The sequence below is a fragment of the Haemaphysalis longicornis genome, unplaced genomic scaffold, assembly GCF_048455015.1.
Source record: "Haemaphysalis longicornis isolate Haplotype H1 unplaced genomic scaffold, Haemaphysalis longicornis Haplotype H1 scaffold_9, whole genome shotgun sequence".
Classification (NCBI taxonomy): domain Eukaryota; kingdom Metazoa; phylum Arthropoda; class Arachnida; order Ixodida; family Ixodidae; genus Haemaphysalis; species Haemaphysalis longicornis.
The window spans coordinates 128,472,838-128,498,292 of record NW_027526460.1 but is presented as its reverse complement, the minus strand read 5'-3'; the positions used below and the strand labels follow the sequence as shown (position 1 = coordinate 128,498,292).

General features: G+C 47.8%; 1 protein-coding gene across 1 annotated transcript; it reads left to right on the top strand.

The window, feature by feature from the left end:
- Positions 1-15,702: 15,702 nt before the first annotated feature.
- On the top strand, positions 15,703-23,434 carry LOC144152823 (uncharacterized). The gene is made up of 2 exons (XM_077684304.1): positions 15,703-15,921; positions 23,003-23,434. The coding sequence occupies exons 1-2, from the start codon at positions 15,725-15,727 to the stop codon at positions 23,157-23,159; spliced, it is 354 nt and encodes a 117-aa protein (XP_077540430.1). The 5' UTR covers positions 15,703-15,724; the 3' UTR covers positions 23,160-23,434.
- The last annotated feature ends 2,021 nt before the right edge of the window (positions 23,435-25,455 follow it).

Sequence of the window (25,455 nt, the reverse complement as noted above, 5' to 3'; positions counted from 1 at the left end):
GGTTCTCCTCGGTTCAATCCTCTGTTTCCCCCCCAAAACATCAAACTCCTAGGTTTTACCACTAAAACCCCGCCCACAAACGGGACGTCACAACTTGAGAGTGAGGATGGCTTATTGATTGATCCACACTAGGCCACTGATTGGCCACCGTGACAAAAAAAAAGCTAGGTGGGTTCAAAAAAGTCTCGTGACCCGCCTCTCTCACTCTCATGCCGAAACCCAAAGGTATTCCGCAAAACACAAATATAACAGAAATGAAAACCAACCAACTAAAAGCCGACCTAACGACGGGAATCTGCTCTCGGGCGGCACGTCTTTGAGTATTGTCATTCCGTGCACGTCTATGTTTGTGCTCCGTGCCGCCAGAATTCCTTTCCTTTGTATAGACACGTGGAGCGCCTAACAAAGCCTGGTCGCCTACGACGAATCCCAGCCGCCGAGTCGCCAGGTTGAGACGGGTGACGAACGGGAACTTCGCCCAGTAACTTTGAGCAGTGCAACTGTCACAGACAGAGCGTTTGGTTACCTCTTCCTATGTTTGACCCAAGATTTGACCCCTTGACCGACCTTCAGCTCTCGTCCGCTTCGGGGATTCTCGTGGCGGTAATCGCTTCCGTTAAAATCGCGGCCGGCTACTCAAACGAACGCAAGGAAATGCTTCTCCGAAAGGGTCGAGCCGACTGGCGGGTTCAGCTACCTCGACCCCTCCCGCGTTTATATGCACCCCGTCCAAAGAATTGAGGTGAGGGGAGCGGCGGGGTTCCCGAAAAAGGGGCTATACCGTATTTTCACAATTCTAACGCGCACCCCCTCTTGCGAAAACGTAGCCTTAATATTTGTGCGCGCGTTACAATCGGGCTAGAAACCGAAATAGGCTTTAAAGCGGCCAGCAGCATTGCCATGCGCAACATACCCGAACTCCCCACAAAATCCAATTCAAACAATCCGTCAACACCACGCGAGTGAATTTCGGTGCACTGATTCCTCAATGGCATGCCGTATACCTTGGTCAGCTGTTGCACATTTTTTGTCTTTCTGCAATTAGCCCGTAACGCTTAGAATTATGAAGATCAAGGCACTTGAAATCACAAGCAACTTCTGTGTTTCCCGCAATCAGGAGCTGGATAAGCAATCTTATGAAGCGCAATGGTTTTTGGCTTCCACAGCTGCATACGCCAAATAAAATCTCCCTCTTCCAGGTACGTGGTGTCATGTATTTTCCACCTGCGCAGTACGTACCGTCAGTGTCAATTTTTTTTTTTTTCGAATTTTCCTGCGCGAACTCACCGCGCGTTACGATTGGGGGCGCGTTAGAACCGCGCAAATTCAGGTCCCTTAGCGCAAATACGGTATTCTGCTCCCCGCGGCCCGCTTACGTCACTAAATAGAGGCTTTTAAGCGTAGCTTATTTAGTGACGCTACGGCCCGCCGACTCAGCCCGACGAGCGAGCCAACCGACCGCCTGCCTCCGAGTCGACTGGACTCGCCGCGACGGCTCTCTGACCCAACCCGTCCGCTTATACATGGGCGGGTTGAGTCCAAAAAACTTGTAAAATGGGGCTAGCGCCCCTCGCGCCCAACTCGGCTCGGCCGGCGGGGAAACGAACACATGCAGGTAAACAAGCTAACCCGAGCGAAGGATATCTAGTTGCCGGGCGGTTTTAATTAACAAGTGAGGGACTCAAACTTAGCACGTACCGTTGTTGGTACTGCGTGCACTGGGTTTATTGCAGCTGCACAGCATTGCGGCGCTTTGGGGTTGTCTCAGATGACACCGGCCGACTGGCCGACTTGGAAACGGGACACTGATGCATAATAATCAGAGGACATGTTCGGCAAATGTACAGTGATGCTGTTGCGTTCACTACTTTATAAGGAGTGCTTACGTGTCCTGATTTCTAACTATCCAAAACGCGCGCACAAAAATAAACTGGAGGCAGAAGTGGACGATCGAAAGCGTCCCCTCTTTTATGCTTGGTAACCTAGTCAATGAATTAGACTACAAAATATCTCATTTAGGGCGACATTTTACTGCGACCCTGTTGCCCGCCTTACTGCGGCCTCGAGCCTCGCGATCGCTGCGCCGCCTGCCGCTGCTTCTCCGCGGCGTTTACGGGATGTGCGCTGCGTGGCTGATAGGGGCTCGTGCAGTGTTTTGGTTCTGTTTGGGTTCTTATTGCCTTCCCGCCCCCTAAAAACTTGTTATGGTGACGTCTATAGGCAAAGAGTACATTTAGGTCACTTAAAAAGCAGCTGCGTCTTCGTAGAGTAGTCGAACGCCAACAAGAGCTACCCGGGGACGCGGTTCTGCGCGCTTCGTCGCCACTCTTTCGGGCGTCGGCGACGGCAGCAGCATATCACCGCTGTCACCTCCGAATACGTCAGGCGCAAGTGAATCCTACTGTCGCCTCGTTTAGACCTGATACTGGAACAGTGAGATGCCTTGGTTTCGTTTTGCAGCGCGGGCAACAAATGCGGCATCGTTTCGAACATATACGTCGTAGAAAAATCTGTCTCTGGGATGTGATTACCCAATCCCTGACAGTCACGTATGCCTTTTATAAGAATATAAGCCGTGCAAAAATGTTAAGTATATTTCAAGGTTGTGCGTCGTAAATATGTGCCCACTCACGCCTTATATATAGGCGAACGTTACGGGCGCAGTAGACGTTACGTTCTCGACGTCGACATACATGGCGATCATATACTTGGTCTGTGCGTTTGTTTATGGGTGGTAGGCTGCTGCTCGCTGATGACTGTAGTAACTCACCCGCACTATACCCTCCGTAAGTCGAGACCAGATTGCTAATCCACGGCCAGTTAAAAGAACGTTCGCGAAGCGCCATGTTGCATTGCTTCACAAAGAAAGCTCCAATTTTAGTGGTTGTTCCGAATGGAAGAGCTTTCATTTCGGCTCATATTAAGTCAAACACAGTCGTCTGCGCTCTTAGTGGGCGCAAATAAGTTGTTGATTGTGACGGTCATCATCATCCACCTATTGTGAGCGTTGGATCTAGAAAATTGACCGAGTAGATCCATGTATGTTAGCTGTCAAAGCGGTCGTGGGTGGCTCGAAAGGTTCCAGAAACCGGGCACCGGGTTGCTGGTTTCTTCCTTCGTTGGCGCTTCTGGCATGTCCCGGCGCAGTTGCGGACGGACTTTGGAAGATGGAGTCAAAAGTCTTGTTTCGTATTTTTATAACGTTTGACTATCGCCATGGTGTCCAGAGGCGGTGTCGCCATGGAATGATTGCATAATCTCGTTTCGTAATTGTCTGCACGACCAAGAGTCAAGACTGGATAACGTTTTTGTTGTACAGCACGTCATTGCGGAGACAAAGTGTCGATAAATAGCACTCGAGGAGTTCAGTAGTAACGGTGTCTCGGTCTTCGAGACGCGTTCTCAACTTCCACAGGCCGTGATCCCGTCCAAGATATTTAGTGTCCAAAGGGAGGCATTGTCATCACCGTTGATATCCATCGCGTGTAGTTCCACGGCTATTCGAGACAGGCAGTCGGCGTCACTGTGCTTACGGCCTGGTTTATATGTGATGGTGAAATCAAATTACGGGAGGCGGCGGCCCCACCGAGCGAGTCGGCCGGCCGGGTCCCTGAGACTAACAAAGCAACATTATAAGTAATGATCCGTGACCACATAAAAGGGGCGTCCATGCAGGTAAGACCTAAACTACAGCAATTGCCCAAATCGCTGTGAGGCATTGCTTCTACATCGTTCGCCGATTATGTTCGGCGTTTCTAGGGCACTATATACATCCTGTCTTTGGATGAACTCAGCCCAAAGCCCCTACTTAGTGCATTGCTGTGAACTTTCGTTTCGTCATCTTGGTTCAAGTGCACCAGGACTGGCGCTGTCGTGGAGAGCTTGTTTTAATTTGTCGAAGCACGCTGTTGTTTTCGGATCCATGTAAATGAAACATCTTTCGGGATGTGAGTGAGTGGTTGATCTATATCAGGGGAAAGCTTGGACCCCAGCGCCGGTAGTAAGCGCTAATTCCGGAAACCTTCGGGCTGCTTGGTTCTAGCCTAATGGCAACCGGTACAAGCACTGTTTTGACTTTCTGTAACTTATATTACAAGAATAAACTTAACTGTATGATGGTGTTGGTAAAGCATGAATGGCGGCTGTTTTAGCGGGATTAGCGCCGATGCCTTTGTTGCTCACGATACAGCCAATAAACTTCAGTTCATCGTATACGTATCTGGCATTTTTTGGGTTGCATGTGAGGCCGATGGTTTTAAGAGCCCGTAAGACTCCTCTAAGCCATTTTAACTGTTCGTGCAAAGTACGGGGAAGGATGACGATGCCATGAAAATACACGAGGCAAGTCGGCCATTTCAGGCAGACGAGAACAGTCAGAACAGTCGCCATATCTCTTACTGAAGCGTTGATAGCGTCGTATACGCAGCCCAAAAGACAGCTTCCTGAACTCGTAAAGTTCCTCTGGAGGGACAAACGCTATGTTAGTGCGAGAGCACGATTAGCCTACCTCGCGACCAAATTGGCGTGAACGCCTCGTTCGCTTGGCGAAGTCTCAATCGTGAAGCCTAATTTGAGTATTTGATTTTTATTTCTTGGCAAAACCAAGGGGAGGCTGAGACTAAAGGCGGACGTGGCCTGACAGGGAGCTCAGCCACCCGATTTACAGCGTACATAATAACACGTCTGTTCACAAATTTGTGAAGCCTCTCGTATTTTCCGGTTTATAACAACGCTAGCTTAAAAGTTGAGGCGGAGCAGATGGAGGGAGTGACGGGGTATGCTGAGGCCCTACGTTTAGCCTGACGGCATGGCTTTGAGGTCCAATATTGTTTACAGGTACCCACAGGTCGACGTTGAGCGAGTATGACTTTACTCGGCACGTCGTAAAAGGGGACTTGAAGGCCATTTTTATTTATTTATTTATTTATTTTAAATGCTCAACAACAGTGCTGGGCGTGCATTGGGTAGATGAGAAATATAGGGCATGAAAACAAACAGCGTACAGGTAGTAAAACAAACAAGCGTAAAAATAAATGGTTAGCAATATAAAAAAAGGGAGAGGGAAGTAAATTAATAGACGAAAATGAAGTTTAGTTAGCAACACGGATTCGAAGCTCGAGCAGCTCGAGCACAAGACATGCATACATACGTTTGTACAGACAAGGCATATGCACCGGGCCGTGTTGGTATCTAAGTACTAAAAACAGAGGGAAAGGTTCAAGAGTAATCATTCCACGACAAGCGTATTCAAATGATGCTTTTCAAGGAGCGCCTAGATGAGACTGTCATTACGGAAAATGTCGATTGAATGTAAATGTACGATGATTACATGACATTACCTACGGTTACCTGGCGTCAAGCCTAAACGTAGGACTTTGGTCTTAATATTCCGCTTCGACATCTAACGTTTCGTTAAGTGCGTGTGTGCGAGCGAGCGTGGGAGCGCGCGCGTGTGCAACGAGGAAAGCCAACAGCCAAGAGCGCAAATGACGTCATAGGGGAAGCAGTTCGCCTTTTTTGCCTTAGAATGGCAGTAAAAACAAGACATAAAGTTTTGATTGTAGGGTTTGACGCGCCGACGCAACGAAGGCGATGAGGCGCGCCGTAGTGGAGGGCTCCGGATTAATTTTGACCACCTGGGGATCTTTAACGTGCGCCGAAATGTCGTACACACGGGCGTTTTTGCTTTTCGCCTCCATCAGAAAAGCGGCCGCCGCGACCGGGAATCGAACCCGCGACCTCGTGCTCAGCAGCGCAACGCCTTAGCCACTGAGCCACTGCGGCGGGTAAGACATAAAGTTGCGCTTCGGGCAGGATCTGACCCAACAACCATTCGGATAACGCGTTCGATGACACCAATGGATCTGCAGGAGCGGCTGGATCCTCTTACGTTTTCTTGAGTACTTGCGCGTTCCAAAGTATTTCAGGTGAAGGGCACTTCGCTCTCACTATTGATTTTGATCCGCATGATTTCATCAATATGTAACGAAGCAATTCGCGTGTGCTTGGTATTGTTAAAAGCTAGACAGTTATTTTTCCTGCGCATGCAGTGAAAATGATTTGGTATTTCGTCGTCCATAGCAACATGATTTATTGCCTTCAGCCTGCTTTACGTGCCCTTCCTATCGAGCTCGCGTTATAAAACTACAAAAAAAGCCCTTCGTAGAAGTTCCGCTTGCCTTTCTTGTCGCAAATATTAATGGTTGCACGAGATTACCAAAACTTCTGCTATACGCAACATTTTTGACAGCATCATTTTCTTTCAATAAGCAATATTTATCTTTACATCTTCACCAACCTGTAATTTCTTTACCCTCTTCTCAATTTGCACTTAATTCCTAATCCCATGGTAAGTGAAGTACCATGGGATTATAAATTAAGTGCAAATTGAGTGCAACAAGTGCATTAAGTGCAACACGTCACTTTCCTGAATTGATTTCGCTGGGTTCCTAAGAAGTCAGAATTTTGAGGCACAAAGCTGGGGATGCAACATTTCCCAGTCGAAGACAGACGCATCACCTTGAGCGTAAGCAACCTGTCCGTGTTGATGCAATGTTTTGATGAGCGACGTTACTGATTTGTGCTTCTGTGCCGCGGTGGCATCCAGTTTTAAAGTGACGTTGAGAGCGCGGTGGGGTGCACGTGACGTCAGTCTGAAGGCAAGCATGTCCAAGTGGACCTCGGCCTAAATGGTCACGAAGGCTGAATTGAGTTTGAGGTCAGATTGAAGCTGTGTTTGCTGAAAATTCAGCGTTAGGGTGTTTCAGGACACCTCGCGAGGTTAAGAGCGTTCAGGATGCTACAAGCCCAGAAGCAGACAACGTCATGATGTTTCGCATTCCGATGTGGTGACAGGTCTTTCTGCTGTCACTACAAGTGGGCTAAAAGGCGAGGCTAATCGTCATTGCGCAACACACGCCTGGTCACTGTAGGCCACAATAAGAAGCGAAAAAGCTCGTACATGATTACCCATATACATATGTATCAGCCTTGGTTCGTAAGCCGGGAACGATAGAATGTACCTGCTGAAGCAAGAAATACTAAACTTAACATAACAGCCTTCTCGTAGACTTATAATATTAATCATAAAACATCTGTACTACTGCAACCACCTGCTCTTGAAATGTAGAAGAGACTTGAGGCTTCTAAAAAAATTGGTGCAGCTTGTATTAGTGGCGCAAGGCCGGAGAAACAGCAGAGCTGGCGAAATAAAAAGTATCAAACAAAACATAACCATGAACTTAGCCGCCATGAGCGATAAAAGGAGGCAGCTTGAAAAAAAACGCCCCAGCTCGGAACTGTTTCTGCGTCATCATCGCCTTCTGCGATTCGCGCACATCGACGAGCCCCAGAAGGTCCAACAGCCCAAGAGTAGTGAGGAGCACGTGCTTTGCGCTGATTATTGAAGAGAGCATAAGAAAAAAATTGCGTCAAGAAGGAACTTCCGTAGCGTGAAAGATCTGGACACTGGAACTAGGCTAAACTAATTCACTCTTAAACTGAATATTGATGTCACTGCCCTTTTTATGCGAATTATCACCTCATTTCATTCAAGCTGTCACACGAACAAAAAGATACCACACCGGTTACCGAGGCATGAAAATATCCCTTAGATTAAAGATTCTCAGAATAAAGCGAAGCTTTTTATGCGTCAATGATCGCGTCGAATAGCGGGAACGAACTGCAGGAAAGCCAAGTTTGCACAATGGGTTTCACGAAACTACGATGATGATAGGCGAAGAAGGTACATGAAGCACCTGAAAAAAAAAAAAAAAAAAAAACCTTTCCGGTGGTCGGAATCGAACCTGTTCCCTGGTGTTATCAAGCCGACATCCATGACTACGCCATTCAGACACTTTTTTTAATGCACGGAAATTTTAGAAAAACTCAGGCAAGACAATTAACACACAATACAAACACTAACAGACCGCAAAGGGTAAGGACGTCAGTCTAACAAAGATCGGTACCATTTCAAAACTCAAGCAAGCAAACGCACGCATCCAAAGGATGCAGCCACTCCGGTGAATCACTCTGTGCAGCATAAACGCTCCGCACCAACGCCGCCTGCTCCCGAAAAATGCGCTTGGCTGGCCTCGAGGGTTCCGCTGCACTTCCACAAGCTAAACAATCCTAAGAGAACGAAAACATCATATGGCACCCGATTAACATCTTCAAATGACAAGAAGCGAATGGTGTGCAGGGTGGTCAATGTCCTTTTTTAGTGTCCGTTGCAAAAATTCCCAGAAAAACACCGCGTCACAGCACAGCACAAAACAATGGTCAATAGCCTCTGGTTGATTGCACAAGCGGCAATTGTCTGACCAAGGGATCGACATCCCTTTTTCGCGCAGCCATGTTTTAACTGGAAGCGTTTGCGAATGAAGCTTGAAAAAAAAAACGTTTTGGAATTTGGCGGCACGCACATACGCTTGACACGTCTAAAAAATTATTCTTGTGGACCCGCAAGTATGGCTGGCGATAAAGAGGCACGGGGAACAGATTATGAATTAAAGTTTTCGTCATAGCCTTCCTTAAAAGGCAAAGAGGTACTCCAGAGAAAATCGCGCAGTATAGAAATGAAAAGTATCCACTTTAGAAAGCCCCATGGCGGCTTCGTGTTAACCTCACCCGTAGAAACAAGGAGAAAAGGTAAAGGGTAACTTATACGCTCTTGAAGCACAGTAAGTAAAAGTCGATGCTCCGCTAACTTGTAGAAGAAAAGCCGGGACACAAGTCGGTGCACAAACAAATGCATTAACCCAAGACCACCCGACCATAAAGGAAGAAGCAAGTTATCCCTGCGCATTGGCTCCCATTCAGTTCCCCACACGAAGGTAGCAAATACTCTGTGTAGAGCCTGGGCTTTCGACCGCGCACAGTGCAGTATACTTGCAGCACATAAACAAGGTTTGCTACGAAGAAGAAATTGCAGACTTGCGCACAGGCAAATCCAGAAAGTTTGCGCCCCATTCATGCCTGCGAGGCGCGCTTGACATGCGTGGGTGCTTAAGACCAGTGTGGCCCTGAGTTCCTTATTTGGTGCAAAGGCACGCCAAAGTATTCAAGCAGCGTATTGTCCAAACTAATACCCGAAAATTTGGAAGGTTTGGTTTTCCACTCGCCAAACCAAAACCCCTTAGTTTTCTCCATACGCGGTCGAAACAGTTTGTATTTGGACTGACTTTGACTAAGGTTTCATGGAAGAAAGCTTCGTTTTAACCATCTTCCTCTTAAGAAATGAGCTTTGGTTTTGTGACGTGCGTCGCTGATCAAGAAGCTCATGGTCCATGATTATAGTGGAAGTTAACTCTGAACACAGTTTCACCATGGATTAAAACTTTGCCCTCGCGGACCACGTGCCAAAAAACAAAAAAAATCTGGATATTCCGTGCTAAATCAAGCCTCTGGCGTCCACAGTCCCCCGATCAAAATTCGCTCGCCGGCGGGCGATGTGACGCCAAAGAAGAAAGCTCAAACTAAGATAAACCACCCTGAGCTCCGGCTGCCGTCAGCGAGAATGGTGGGACAGCGGTCGGCTTCACAATGCTGACAAGTACACCCATTGTGCCGCTATCACAAAATCATCGGTCATTGTGCAAATTGAGGGAGGGACAAAGGCTGCATTGTGCAAATTGATGAAGTGGCGAAGATCTAGTATTGTGCCAATTCATGGAAAGGCGAAGACTGCATTGTGGAAATTGATGAAGTGGTGAACACGGCAAGAAAGCCTCTATTTCCGCAAATAGCCAGCGCCATCGACTGAAAAGAAATGAGTGGCAGTCGTGTCACGGCACACCTGACGTGCGGCGAGGCGCCGTCGCAATCTTGACGCTGCTTTCGTCGACAGCAGGACGCTGGCGACTGGAATGGCCGAGCGTATGCGGCTGGGCGTCAGACCAGTCCTTGTTTATATCGAGCGATGGGAAATGTATGCTTCCAGGCTCAATTATAAGAATTTAATTCGTGCGTGTTTCCTTTACGCCAGTTTCATTTTTGTATCGTTACGGCCTATACGATTTTCTTGTAGCAAGCGCTTGGGACCCTTTCAAAGGGGCTCTTAAAACAGAGTACAAGTTTGTTTTATTCAAAGGATTTGGTGTTTTATAGAACCCCCTGCGCTTGTCCGGTAGCAAACTATGCTTTATTTTACCCCCATCGGTAATTACGTATTAAAGGCAGGCACCTAAAGCGGAAGGTGTAATGTGGACCAGAGCCGCCGCTTGCTGACAGACGCCCCTTTCGTTACCTTGGTTATAGTCCACCTTCGTAGATTGCGCAGAGATAAAGCCTTAGCTAGAGCCACTAAATAAGTGGCTCTAGCCTTAGCTCAAGCGGCTCAAGGACCGCTGTTCGCACTGGATTTGCTTTTGACCTGTCTTTACCCGCCGTATTATTGTTGCGGTTGATAGCCATCGTTTCGTGAAACGTTGGGTGTGACTGGACAAACAGGGTCACGTAAGTGGCAGTGCCGCTTATGTCAGGTGACCGGGCGCACACGACGGCTGTGTTCGATTTGATTGATTGTAGGGTTTAACGCGCCGACGCAACGGAGGCGATGAGGCGCGCCGTAGTGGAGGGCTCCGGATTAACTTTGACCACCTGGGGATCTCTAACGTGCGCCGAAATCTCGTACACACGGGCGTTTTTGCTTTTCGCCTCCATCAGAAAAGCGGCCGCGGCGGCCGGGAATCGAAACCGCGACTTCGTGCACAGCAGCGCAACCATACCTCGGCAAAGTTGGCGCGGCTCACTCAAACTCACTCACAATTTTTTTTTCGAATCACCACTCACTCAAACTCAGACTCAATGCTGAGCAGCACATCTGCGCTCACTCAAACTCAAACTCACATTGAGCTCAAAACTCAGAACTCACTCGGACTCAAAACTCAAAATGGACTCAAAACTCAAAATGAACTCAGAACTCAAAATGGGCTGAGAACTCAAAATGAATTCAGAACTCACATGGCCTCACAGAGATTGAGACAGTCAGAGAGTGAGAGTGACAGTTTGAGAGTGTGATTGAGAGTGTGAGAGTGAGAGTGTGAGTGACAGTGATAGTGTGAGAGTGAGAGTGTGAGTGAGAGTGTGAGTGTGAGTGTGAGTGAGAGTGTGAGAGTGTGAGTGAGAGTGTGAGTGTGACTGAGTGTGAGTGAGAGTTGGAGTGTGAGTGTGAGTGTGAGTGAGAGTGAGAGTGAGAGTGGGAGTGGGAGTGAGAGTGAGAGTGAGAGTGGGAGTGAGAGTGAGAGTGAGAGTGAGAGTGTGAGTGAGTGTGAGTGTGAGTGAGAGTGAGAGTGTGAGTGAGAGTGAGAGTGTGAGTGCGAGTGCGAGTGCGAGTGTGAGTGCGAGTGAGAGTGTGAGTGAGTGTGAGTGTGGCTGAGTGAAAGTGTGAGTGTGGCTGAGTGAAAGTGTGAGTGTGAGTGTGAGTGCGAGTGTGAGTGAGAGTGAGAATGAGAGTGAGAGTGAGAGTGTGAGTGTGAGTGTGAGTGAGAGTGAGAGTGAGAGTGTGAGTGTGAGTGCGAGTGCGAGTGCGAGTGCGAGTGTGAGTGAGAGTGAGAGTGGGAGTGGGAGTGAGAGAGAGTGAGAGTGAGAGTGAGAGTGGGAGTGGGAGTGAGAGTGAGAGTGAGAGTATGAGTGAGAGTGTGTGAGTGAGAGTGAGTGTGAGTGCGAGTGCGAGTGTGAGTGGGAGTGAGAGTGAGAGTGAGAGTGAGAGTGTGAGTGAGAGTGTGAGTGTGAGTGAGAGTGAGAGTGTGAGTGAGAGTGTGAGTGCGAGTGCGAGTGCGAGTGTGAGTGCGAGTGAGAGTGTGAGTGAGTGTGAGTGTGGCTGAGTGAAAGTGTGAGTGTGGCTGAGTGAAAGTGTGAGTGTGAGTGTGAGTGCGAGTGTGAGTGAGAGTGAGAATGAGAGTGAGAGTGAGAGTGTGAGTGTGAGTGTGAGTGAGAGTGAGAGTGAGAGTGTGAGTGTGAGTGCGAGTGCGAGTGCGAGTGCGAGTGTGAGTGAGAGTGAGAGTGGGAGTGGGAGTGAGAGAGAGTGAGAGTGAGAGTGAGAGTGAGAGTGGGAGTGGGAGTGAGAGTGAGAGTGAGAGTATGAGTGAGAGTGTGTGAGTGAGAGTGAGTGTGAGTGCGAGTGCGAGTGTGAGTGTGAGTGAGAGTGAGAGCGAGAGTGTGAGAGTGTGAGTGAGAGTGTGAGTGTGACTGAGTGAGAGTGAGAGTGAGAGTTGGAGTGTGAGTGTGAGTGTGAGTGTGAGTGTGAGTGAGAGTGCGAGTGCGAGTGCGAGTGCGAGTGCGAGTGAGAGTGAGAGTGAGAGTGTGAGTGTGAGTGAGAGTGAGAGTGAGAGTGAGAGTGTGAGTGAGAGTGTGTACCTTTTGCGATATCCTCATAATTATAACCAGAAAGCATTTTTATATTTGTCCCACGTGACCCCCTCGACGAGACCTTTAATTTGATACCCCACACACCCTAGCAGGGTCATATGGAATTCATACCAGTCAAACTAACCGTGACTCATGACTGTAACCAGGACGCATTATTTAGGTGTCCGACATGATTCCCCTAACTGGAACCAGTTCCCCTAACTGGAACTGGAACTGGCCCCACATGCTTCAGTGGCCTCACCTTGAATTTAACCCCATCTATGACTCATAATGACCATCTCATGATTCGAACTACGAAGCCTTTTTTCTTTGTACCACGTGATTCCCTTCTTCAAGACCGTAAATTTGATACCCTACACTCCCTAGCGCGGTCACTTCGAATTTTACCCCAATATAAGACTCGCCATGACAATCTAATGGTTATAACCAGGAAGCATTTTTGTATTTCTCCCACGTGATTCGGCTCATCAAGACCATTGATTTGATACCCATCACATCCTAACGGAATCAATTTAAACGTTAAACCAATCAATGACTAACCATGACTATCTCATGATATAGCCCTACCACATTTTCGTCCCACGTGATTTTCGTTATCGGAACCTTCAATTTGATGCCCCGGACACCCAGTGGCATCATTGTGAATTTTAACCTAATTTATGACCCATTTTGACTATGTCATGATAATAATCAGGAAGCACGTGATTACCCTCATCGAGACCTTTAATTTGATACGCCCTAGCGTCATGAACCTGAATTTTAACCGAATCTTTGACTTGCCATGACTATGTCATGATATATCCATATCTCATTTTCGTCCCGAATGATTCCCCACATCGAGACCTTGAATTTGATTCCCCACATGCCCTCACAGCGTCATTTTGAATTTTAACCCAATCTATGACTCATTATGACTGCCTGATGACTACAATCAGGAAGCATTTTTTTTATTTACCCCACGTGATTCCGTTAATCCGGACCTTTCATTTGATACCTTACACGCCTTAGCCTCACCAGTTTCACTTTTCACCCAATCTAATGTGGTCATTATTCGGTCTTAAGGGGCGCTGCCCAGTCAATTCAGCTAATCCATTTGAAACAGTAGAAAGGACAGCCCCCGCCCCCATTTCCCCCGGCTCTCACCTCTTCCTTTGTGACCCCTAGTATATCAAGCCGTTAACAGTAGCAGGCGAACAACCAGCACGCCAGCGCCGCCGTGTGCTTTCCCACCACCCTTTCCCACGCTCTTAGTGGATCCGTCAGGAGGAAAAGTTAAGACAACCCTTTGTTATGACCTCACCAGTCAATTATCACTCACGCGCCCAGCCGCGAAAATTAGGTATACAGCAAGTGCTTATGGCCATGAAAATTCAACAGGAATCTAAAAAAAATCAGACACCACCTCCCTCCCAACCGATCATGCAGATCGCGATTGGTGCCATACCCGCAGGTAACTTGAATTCCGAGCCCACAGTGACGTTGAAACTTAGCAGCCAACCATAGCTGCCTGATAGGCTACTCATATGTACTAAAACTCCTATTTGCTCAGAACTCAAAATGTACTCGAAACTCAATATGTAATCAAACTCAAAATGTGCTCAAACTCAAAATGTACTCAGAACTCAAAATGGACTCAAACTCAAAATGTACTCAGAACTCAAAATGTACTCAGAACTCAAAATGGACTCAAACTCAAAATGTACTCAGAACTCAAAATGAGCTCAAACTCAAATTGTACTCAGGACTCAAAATGGACTCAAACTCAAAATGGACTCAAACTCAAAATGTACTCAGAACTCAAAATGGGCTCAAACTCAAAGTGTACTCAGAACTCAAAATGGACTCAAACTCAAATTGTACTCAGAACTCAAAATGGACTCAAACTCAAAATGTACTCAGAACTCAAAATGGACTCAAACTCAAAATGTACTCAGAACTCAAAATGGACTCAAACTCAAAATGTACTCAGAACTCAAAATGGACTCAAACTCAAAATGTACTCAGAACTCAAAATTGACTCAAACTCAATCGGACTCAAACTCAGTCGTGATCACTCGGCTCAAACTCACTCAAGCTCAAACTCACCATGCCACACTAGCCTCGCGCTCACTCAAACTCACGCGTGAGTTTGAGTCCAAATGAGTCTGAGTGAGTGGACTCATGAGTGAGTTTGCCGACCTCTGAGCGCAACGCCTTAGCCACTGAGCCACCGCGGCGGGTCGACGGCTGTGTTAGGCAGCGTCGGCCGGCAAAGTGGCGCACTCACTGCTTCTATGTTTGCGTATTCGTTCGTAACATTAATTATTCACACCACCACTATTGCAGCTATAATAGAAATACGCACTAAATTCTACCGCTAATAGGTCGTTCTGCAAGCTTATAAATCCCTGCCTAATTTCCTTTAAATTTTGCCGGCATCAGCCAATAGCAACGTGGTGCCCATGATACGTCATAAGTTCAGTGTTGGAAAGTAGCTGGTGAACCGCATGCCTATTTTCGGTTTTCCAAATTATTTCGCTTAGTTGAGATAACTTTATGTCAAAAGCGATGTTAGTGTTATTCTAACGAGGTAATCTCTAGAATGAATCCCACTATTCGGGTAGCTTTGTCATATTTGGGAATGAGGGAGGGGTTTGTTCGATGAACACGGAAAATAAAGCCATCAGTGTTCATAGAAGGGTATAACCCGTGACATTTTAATGTGGACAGTAAGACAGAAAGTGGAGAGAAACACGTTTCGCGTGTAGGATTCCACGTCAGAACATCCGGTTAATGCGTTCAGGGCTAGCCTTGACTTGTTGGGTGTATGTACGTGTATGTACCTGTATCCGACGCTCACAGATGATGGGCAGCTGCGCTCTGGCAACTCTGGCTGAAGAGCTCCTTCTTTTTAAACTCCAGTCCTTGGCGGCAGCGTCTACGACCTGTCAAGGCCAGTGGACTGCCCTGTCCCTGCGCACTGCAAGAAGTTTTTTTGGCGCTTCCGCTTAGGGGCGGGCTCCACGTCGACCAATCCCCAATTGTCGACCATAAACGAGTGGAGAGGAAGCCATAGGCACGGAGGTGGCGAGGGCATGCAAAATAGAAAGAGAAAAAGGTCCCCAAAGATTGTGTTTCCAGCACCACGTAACGGATCTTCACGTCCTCTCCTAAGGTAAAGGTATTCTTTCACGCTCGCATACACGTGTCACGAGCGGCCAGCCTACCACGATTCGAAGCCTGGGCCAATGGTTGAACCACGCAGGCGTCGAGGGGCGGAGCCCTGGCTCCGACCGGCCTCTCCAGACAGCCTTTTTAAAGGCAAGACGAAGCGCGGGCTGTGAGTGGGCAGCGTCACCCGCGCGGTGCAGGGAACATGACGGCAGCTCGAGCCTGGACCTCGTCGACAACCGCGGTCGGCTGTCTCTTGCTCGCGCTCCTGCTGGCCTTGACGCCGGGCGTGGAGCCGCGCATGGACTGCGAGAGCTACTGCATTCTAACGGGCTACCGCTACAGCATTGGTCCATGCAGGTGCTACGAGAGCGGCACCAGGAGCTCCTGGCATCAGCTACTGTGAGTCGGGCTTTCGGATGGGACCCGTCCATTCTGATTTCAAACTTGTGTTATGGGTGGTGCCACCTTTTTTTCCAGAACGGTTCCTACGTAAGGTATCGGCCGTAAGTTTCCATGGCGAGGCGCTTGCCCCTGAACCCAGAAGCATACTCATGCATATGCAATTCAATTCAATTCTATTTAATTCAACTTTATTTCATGGATACCGCAAAATGAACAACAAGAGGTTACAGGTTACAGTACAAATGAGCTCCCGAAGTTAGAACTATCAGGGGAACCTCCGAGCGTAAATACCATTAGTATAATAATACCAGAGTCCTTCAATGCTTTTCAAAAGCATTGAAGGACTCTGAAAAGCATTGAAGGACTCTGATAATACGCAACAAGCAGTTAAAGCTATTTGTACGAAATGAAACAATCAAGGGTTACAAATTTGTGAAAACAAGACTAGAAACTTCTTACATAGTATCACGTGGTGTAGCGAGTGAAAGACAGAAAAATAACATGGTGATGTAACAAACGGTACTTATAATAAAGTTTAAATAATACCAGGTATTGAGAGTAAGTACTTTTTAAAAATGTTTGAGAAACGAATGTAATGCGGAACACGAGTTAATTTCAATAGGTATGTTGTTCCAGACGGATACGTCTGTAAATTTTACAGTTAGTTTGCCATAATTAGTGCGAAATTTGGGGAGAAGGAAGTTTTGACGAGTTAAAAACCGAGTGATATTTGTGTTGATAAGATGTCTCGGAAATAGCCATGCAATATATAAATCCTTATAACTACAGCGATGCATCAATGCAGCTACGTTGAAAGGAATTACGGCTTAAACGGAAGGGCAGATATATTAGCGTAGAGGGGCATAGAAGGAGATTGAAATGGAGCGAATGCAATCAGCCGTTGTGCCTGATGTTGAAAAGGCTCTAGATGGGTTTTGTGTGTATTACCCCAGAATGCAATGTGGTATCCAAATAGTTATAAATGCATGCGTAGTATAATGACAAAATGGTGCGTGACAAAATAAGGGGGGCTTTTAATATGCTCATAAATTCCGAACGAAACTTTTCAATATTGAGAGCACGTGATTGTTAAATTTAAAATGTTTGTGTAACACCACAACGCATAGAAATAATATTATTGTTAAGTGATAAGGATACCGTTGAAGGACATGTGTTGTATGGGGATGAAAACACTACGAATGCAGTTTTTGAGGGATTCATGTGCAGATGACTTTTAACACGCCAATGATGAATGTTAGACACTTTCGAGTTCAGCACTTTTTTACCGGATGTAAAAATAGTAGTGTTATTGACTTAAAGAAGGGCGTTAGAATGCTTAATAAAACTAGATAAGTCATTGAAAAAGTAAGAACAGAAGGGGACTAATATTGAACCTTGGGGAACACCAATGGTAATAGGTTTAGCAGATGACTCACTATTATTAATATGAGTGACCTGTGACCCGTCGGGTAAAATAGTGAGAATGAACTGTGCCATTGACGTAAAGAGGCAGTGTGTTTACGGGAACTATGTAGGTCATTAATAAAATTAAGAACGGAAGAAAGCTTCATATTGAACCTTGGGGAACAGTAACATGTTTAGCATTTGACCAAATGTTATTGACGCGAACGATTTGTGGCCGGTTGGTTAAATAATTGCGAATTAACTGAAAAGGGTGCCCAAATTCCAAAGGAATGAAGTTTAAGTAGAAAGGTGTGGGGGCAGATTGCATCAAACGCATTGGTGTGTTGAATCAAAACTGCTCTAGGAAGTACCCCTGCATCTATAGCTAGGGCTAGTTTAATTCTGTGGGTAAAGCTGAGTATTGCGAGTGCTTCTCGTAGCCGGTTCGAAAACCAAATTACTGGAACACCAATAGGTAAAACTTCTGCAAGTACGACCTTAGACGCACGTGAAAAAGTTTCTCCATTATTGTCCTAAAAAAAAGGAAATATGCAAATTGGACGGCAGTTATTTATAGAGAAGCGATAATCTACAACCAGAGTTCTCTATCAGGCTATGAACAAACACAGCAGCTCTGCAATCCACACAACCAGTTTGCAGAGTAAACGTATTATTAGAATTGTTTTGTAACCAAAATCGAAACTTGCAGAAGGCACTACAGAAACATGTTAGCAATCCTCATAGCGCTCTTGGTGTGGCGAACTGAGCACCACCCTAACAGTTTTATAACTTCCGATGCACCGAGTTCCAATTGAGGTTTTACGTGTCGTTGTGCAGGGATACGGATGAGTTTTGGCAACTTGGGGACCTTGAACATTCACCGGAATATCAACTCAGGGGTATTTTAAAGCGAAGCTTTATGTGGAAAGACGAAAGGGAAATCCTGCGGTCCCGTGTACGCAGGAAACTACTGCGGCTCTACAGTGTCTACACCAACTCCTACCCCCCTTATACACTGCTCCACTATATATCTATTCTACCCCACTCAATATTAGAGTACCTGCATCTTTGCATGTACAGGGTGCCGGGTTGCAGACTCCAGTACCTGCAGCCTGACACCCTGCACCATCTGCTCTGGGAATGCCAACAATCCCCATCGCTCACAACCAATCGCCGTCAACGCACGAGCAGTGGGTGGACCGACTGTCCAGCTCGGACCTCTCGACCCAGCGCATGCTGATAGAGAGGGCACGAGCAATGACCAGGGTATCCCGGCCGCTACTCTCACCATCCTGCATCATCGAGCTAGCAATTAAGGATGTCTATTCCTTCTCTCCCTGGCGCAACCGCACGCGCATGCGTGAGAGAACCAGTTTGGCGAGGAGTAAGGGGAGAGAGATTGGCTGGGCTTAGAGATGACATCCGAGGACATCCGAGGGAGCGAAATGGAGTGAGTTTCTCTCGCAGCAGAGCGCGCAGGCAGCAAGCTGCTGCGTGAAGCACACTTCGAGCGACAGCGGAGGGGAAGGCGCGGCTAGCGGTGCGGGTGGAGCAGCGTGAACGCGGCAATCAATGGAAAATAACTGCCTCACGTTACTTCGAAATGTGTAGGCCACGCGTTATGCGCAAAACACCGGCCGCACGTTACAGCTTAGCTGGGTAACAATCTGCACGGAGTGCATGGGCGTATTTTGAGCTGATCGCTCACCAGAAAAACAGCCGCCACGGCTTGGAGTCGAACCAGCGTCCTCGTGCTCAGCAGCGCCACCCCTTAACCACAATTATCCCTGGCCGCGGGCTGTTGTGGCAACAGAACCGACCGTCTTTATAGATAGATATCTCTAAAGCCGCCCGTAAGCAAGAAGCACTTCTGCTCATTCATTGAAATGCCCTTCTTGCTCCAAAACGATGTTGTTGCGTACTGCCCTATTAAAAATCCTGTTTAAAATCAAACGGGGTCGTGTCGGACCTGTTTGACGGCCGTACCGGTCAAACGGGTACAAACCAGACCCGTTTGAGGATTATACAGGATCATACAGGCCCTTTCTGATAATCATAAAGGTCTACCGGGCCATGTTTGGACTCGTATACAGGTGCAAACCAGGGTAGCATTTCGGCTGGCGTACCCGCAAATTTTCCCGCCATTTTTTCGCGGGGCTACCATGGTTGCCAGACCACGATTGCCCTCTGTTGATTAGCTCGCATCATCCGTAAAGGCCGCGGATCTGTCAGCGTGCTCTGGTTACAAGCCCCTGTGCGCTCGCCGCGCGGGCTCGGGCTCGAGCCCGGGTTTTTTTCGCTTCGTGTTCACGGGAGGTACTACAAACGTATGGGGCCCGTAAAGGCCGCGGATCTGTCAGCCCGCTCTGATTACAAACCCCTGCTCGCTCGTGCCGTGGGCTCGGGCTCGAGCCTGTTTTTTTTTTTTCGTTTCGTTTCCACGGGAGGTACTACAAACGTATGGGGCCCGTAAAGGCAGTCCGTAAAGGGGAGGGCAGTCCTTGTCTGGCAACCATGGGGACGAAGCGAAAAAAAAAACCCGGGCTCGAGCCCGAGCCCGCGGCGTGAGCACGCAGGGGTTTGTATACCCAGAGCGGGCTGACAGATCCGCGGCCTTTACGGACGATGCGAGCTAATCAACAGAGGGAAGTCTTGGTCTGGCAACCATGGTAGCCCCGCGAAAAAATGGTGGGAAAATTTGCGGGTGAGCTAATCAACAGAGGGCAATCGTGGTCTGGCAACCATGGTAGCCCCGCGAAAAAATGGCGGGAAAATTTGCGGGCCTTTACGGACGATGCGAGCTAATCAACAGAGGGAAGTCTTGGTCTGGCAACCATGGTAGCCCCGCGAAAAAATGGTGGGAAAATTTGCGGGTACGCCAGCCGAAATGCTACCCAAACCAGACCTGTTCGACCGCGAAAGGCTCTGGTTCGGCAATCGGTTACTGCAAATGGGGCTTGATCGGCGGCCATACCTGGTTCCGAGCAGACCCGTTTGAGCTCATATATACAGGGCCGCTGTTGGGCGCTTCCGTGCAATGCCGGACTGCACAGGGGAGAAACACAACTTCAAGGGGCTCTTGTAAAACTCGGCGGAAACTAAAGAGACGGGAGGTTATGAGCGGCTGGCTTGCACGGAAGCAGGCAATGAAAAAGGCTTCTAAAGCCTACGTGTTCCATTTAAAAAACAGAAGACGGACTAACTAATTACCGAAAGGGCATGGCACATTAAATTCCTATGCAAGGGCAGACAATGCAAATTTGATTTTTGATGTAAAAAGATAGCATTTGAAGGTTGAAATCTCATTTACCCCACTGAAGATAGAAACTTAAACGAACATTTTCTCTAATTAAAGCAAATGATTAAATCTACAACATTGAATTTTGATGTGAAAATATAACTCTTGCAGATTTAAATATTTTGATACCGATAAATTACAGGCAAAAATGAAGCATTTCACTTGTTTAAAGCATGGAAATGCAATGAAAACATTAGATCAATCACACAAAAGTTACTCTTTTGTCGTGAATTTATCTTGCAAGACAAAATGCATCACTTTTTAACAAAAATGTGTCTGCACACCTGATGCTTAGTTAACCACGAAGAAAACTGCTAATGTTTGTAGTGTATACATAGAGAATTGCCAGAATAAATAACTGTGCGAACCATCAGACGCTACAAGGCCGATTAAGGCCACAATTTAGCTTACAATGTTTTGAATAGATTACTTAGTGGACATCAAAATAATCTTTTTTGCTTGCGATAAGCGTCTGCTTCCTTAAATCTTCAAATCGAAACGGAGCGCTACGCGCGGGACACAGATCGAAACAATCCGAAAACGAAAGGTGGAGGCGGATTGCGAAGCCAATCGTGTCGAACGGCACGAGGGTGAAGTCCTTCGAGAAAACTTGGAAGAAGCAGAGCGTTTCAGGCATGAACCCTTTGAGGGTCGAATTTTTCTCGCCAAATGCGACCCTAAAGGGTCGATTTTTTATTGCTGTTATCAATTCATTGAACGGGCCCATATCGAAAAAAAATGTCGTAAGTTTTTTAGGGTGATCATAAAGTGAGAAAAAAAATCATTTGTGTTGTTAAATACACGTGGTTTGTTCATGAGTAACACAAGAAAAATTCTAGGAAAGTTTTGCGGGCGCAAGAAGCGGGAAGCGTTTGGAGGACTAAACCGAAACCAGCCACTGCGCGCACAAACGTGACCCGATGCGCAAGCACGGCCGCTGGATGAGAGCACACGTCTTTCATCCAGCAGCCGTGGCGCCAGCGACAGCTGGCGCGCCGCTGTAGTAAAGCATAAAAAAAGAAAAGAAAAGCCATCAGCTCAAGAAAATCGTATTTCCGCAGTGTGGCAGCACAAGCCAAGCGAGAGAAATAATTGAAAAAGGTGCGCTGTTTAAAGAACGCAGCGATGACGTACATGTACGTCATTGACCATTTTGAAGGTGTTTGCCGGGGACGTACATGTACGCCATTGAGCCTGAAAGGGGTCTCATCGGAACCCTGCAGAAATACGCAGGGGCCACCCAACTGCCCTTTGCCTGAGGTTTAGATCGGATAGCCCTACCTCTGTGGTTCCAGTTGGCAATTACAACGAGACCGATAAGGGAGTGGTTTACGAGTTTTATGTTGGAGACACTGGCATTGCGATGCCACCCCAATACGGCCAAATCGATCATTTTGCAGCGTATTTGAATTGCTATTGTGATCATCCAAGTGAGAACTACTTTACAGCTTCAATTGGCCATCCGCACTCTCAGGGTGGAATGGTTATGAATTTTTCAATTCTAAAAACGTTGGTGAGAGGGAGCGAGGAAGTGCCAGACGCGACGTTATGCAACGTAGGGCAATCCGACGGGCATTGTTAGTAAAGCCCGCTTATATCGAACAGCGCGAGGATTGCAAAGTAGTTCGATGTAGCAAAATTCGATATAGAAAGTGAAGCAAACAAACTTACATAAGAGCAATCCTGCCGGCGCAGTCATGAGCTAACGCTGAGCTCTTACCACCCTGCAGTTCATTACTGATACGACACTTTCTCGGAAAGAAAACAATCATTTATTGGGGCGGAAGAACTGCGTGAGTGTAGCCTGCTTCTTGGAGCGCAGCGCGTTGCTGGTGACTGCTTGCTCCACGGTATCAAAACAGTCGACAAACACAAGACCGCTGCCCTCAATGGCACTGCAGTATCGCCGTAGCAGGGCCACGGCAGCGACGGCTTCGCTCGTGCTCGGAAGCGGTACGGAGTCCTCGGCGTCTTCGGCGTCTTCCGCGTCAACGAAAAATTTGGCACTGGAGAGTTCGATATATCCACTATGAGCAAAATCGCGTTCGATATAAAAAATTTAAAATGCATGCAATTTTGATCGGAATTATTCAAGGGTTCGATATAGGCAATAATTCCATATATCCGCGTTCGATATAAGCGGACTTTACTATATGCCCAAAGTGGGGGAAAAAAGCGGGTCAATATTGGTGAGTATAAAAACGTTTATTTCACAATGTAACGATGATTTATTAGTGTGGCGTTTAAAACTATTTTACCGGGAGTTGTACAAGCCCACTTCTTTAACCATGGTTAAAGAAAGTGGGCTCGTAAGAGTTTTATTTATTTATTTATTTATAGATTGACTGACTGACCTGCTTGTCCCGTTGTGTCCAGATCAACGAGCTCCTACAGAAGCCAGGACCCATACGGGGTCGTTTACCGAGGTCCGCATTCGGTCGACGTGGCGATGACTTCGCCTTGGTTTCCACCGGTCTTCGGCAGCCCGAAGCCGTACTACTGGCCCGACTCCGATTACTGGTTTTACCGCTGACCGCCGCCCAGGAACGGAACCGAAACACCCTGTCCACCACCGAGGCCAGGAGCGTTTCATTTGCGCTTATAATATTAGGCCTGAACCTGTATAGTGGGAGTGCGGGTTAACCTGTTCGGAGCTCGAAGCTCAGGATGTCCCGGGCTAGAGCAGCGGCGTTCGCCCGCGCCTTCTTTGATTTAGGAGAGGCCATCCACCTTTATCCTTTTCATTTCATTTTCTTTATTTCTCGGCTGCAATAAATGCTTGTACAGCAACAGCGTCTAGTCTGTGGTGGAATTTTTCTAAGCCTATAAACGGCATGTTTTCTAGTCGATCTTGGCAACCAAAAAACCGCTCCTCTCCACGACGCCATATCCAGGAAATGAGTGACAGGAAGCACTATAGTTCAGGTGGTCATCACCACGGAGCGAGTAGGTAAGCAAGGTGCTCAAATTTCCCGTGATTACGTAGTCGTTGATGTCCGGAACAAAAGATGTACGAGGAAGAGATATTTTATGAAACGGGCTTTATCGCAGGCCACCTTTCCCCGGCGCTTATACGCAGCAGTGGCGTAGGCAGGATTTCGTTTCGGGGAGGGCAAAAAAAAAAAAGGGAGAACATGAAAAGACGAAAAAGTAAGAAACAATAACAAAAATAAAATAAAATTACAATCTAGAGCAAAGAGTCTATTTATAAAAAAATGTTCGGAATGTCGCCGCACACTACATAACTTTCAACTGGTTATGGCATTTCTCCCATTAAAAAACTAAAATAGTTGACTGTCATGGTGACACCGTACATCGAAGCCGCATGCATGTTTGGTGTGAAGCTTGCGGTGCAAAAATACTTATAGGTAATCATCATTTCATCAACGGCAGAGTTAGTGTACTTGTCCGCCTTTTTCCCTCTCCCAAAAGATAAAAAAAATTGGCCCAACCACACTTGTAAACAAAGCGTGGGGCTTGGGAGCTCCACCTCCACCCCACATTTCCTCCTCTTTAAAACCGAGCCTTTACCATTCGGAAGACCACTGCAGACAAACATGCTACATGTTCCAACCAAGTTTGCAACGCTTGTCCCCGGAGTTACAGGACGAAGGCGTACAAATACGTGCCCCCGTCGTGTCGAGGTAGCGTGGTTAGCAATCGGCTGCAGGATAGTTGCCTCCGGTCCGACGATGGAGAGCCAAAGACAAAACTGAGCTGTTTAGTAAATGACGACTAGAGAAAAATGATGATACATGTCACCGAACACTGTCGCGCTTGAAACACGAAAACTCAAACGGGCAGAGAAACGTCCTCTGCTAAGCCCAAACACGCACCGGGTGGCCCGTCAAGCGACCTTCTTTAGAGTTTCCACAGCAACGGTAACAACAAGCGTCGGCCTTTGCCTAAACAGAAGCACAAACAAGCAAAGACACTCCAACTGGCTCACAGAGGCGGTGAGTCGGACACCCCGAACAGCCAACGCTTCAAGCCCCCGCATACGCAAGAGGGTTCTGGGGCTGCGCTGCAACCTCGAGGTTGCCTTCACGGCGGGCATGCACGGATGTCAGGGTTCCTTGTGTAGGGGTCTTCGCGCCGATCACTAAGGTCCTTCGGGAAATTACGACGGCGCGTCGTCGCGTTGTGCGCAGTTGAAGCCTTCATACACACCACATTCAATTCATACCACCGGTCACAAAAATCAGCAGCAGTTTCCTTGTCTTGAAGCAGCACCACACCACACGCAGAGTACCCGACACACCCTCAGTAGAGCGTGTCTCCGCAGTAAGGTACAGCCGCCAAGTTTCATAAGGAAGAGGGGCCTCGGTGTTCGTGAGGGTCGCCCGGCACGGCCCGTACAGACGGACGCTGAGAGGGCCGCCTCAGTCGTCAGGGCCCCGCTACTGAGTTGGTCAGGGAGGCTCAAACTTCTGGCGAGGGCCCAAGAAAAGCCAGTCCTCAAGGGGCGTGCCCCTCAAGAGCTGCATGCCCTCACCGAGCCTGGTGGCAGGCAGCGCTGAGGGGGCACCTCGGTTGAGGGCCGTCCTGGCGCTGCCTCTTGTGAAGCACCCGTGGTAGGTGCCTCTGTGAGGCATCGAGTCGGCTTGCCCAAGTGGTTGCATGTGGATTGCCGCTGAACTGCGTCGAGTGGCCTGCGATGAGGGCTCAGGCTGTCAGTGATGGCCGTAATCGTCTGCTGCAGGAACAGGCCGACTGTGGTGTGGTTGCAGGGGATGGGACCAGAACGGGGACGAACGCGGCCGGAAGTGGTGGAAAATAAGTCGGGACAACAACATCAAAACACTAAACTTCCTGCTGCTGCTCTCCCA

Bases quoted from the DNA above. Each gene is read 5' to 3' on its own strand.
- LOC144152823 (XM_077684304.1), top strand. From the start codon at position 15,725: ATGACGGCAGCTCGAGCCTGGACCTCGTCGACAACCGCGGTCGGCTGT. The intron at 15,922-23,002 runs GTGAGTCGGGCT...CGTTGTGTCCAG, and splicing joins AGCTCCTGGCATCAGCTACT to ATCAACGAGCTCCTACAGAA.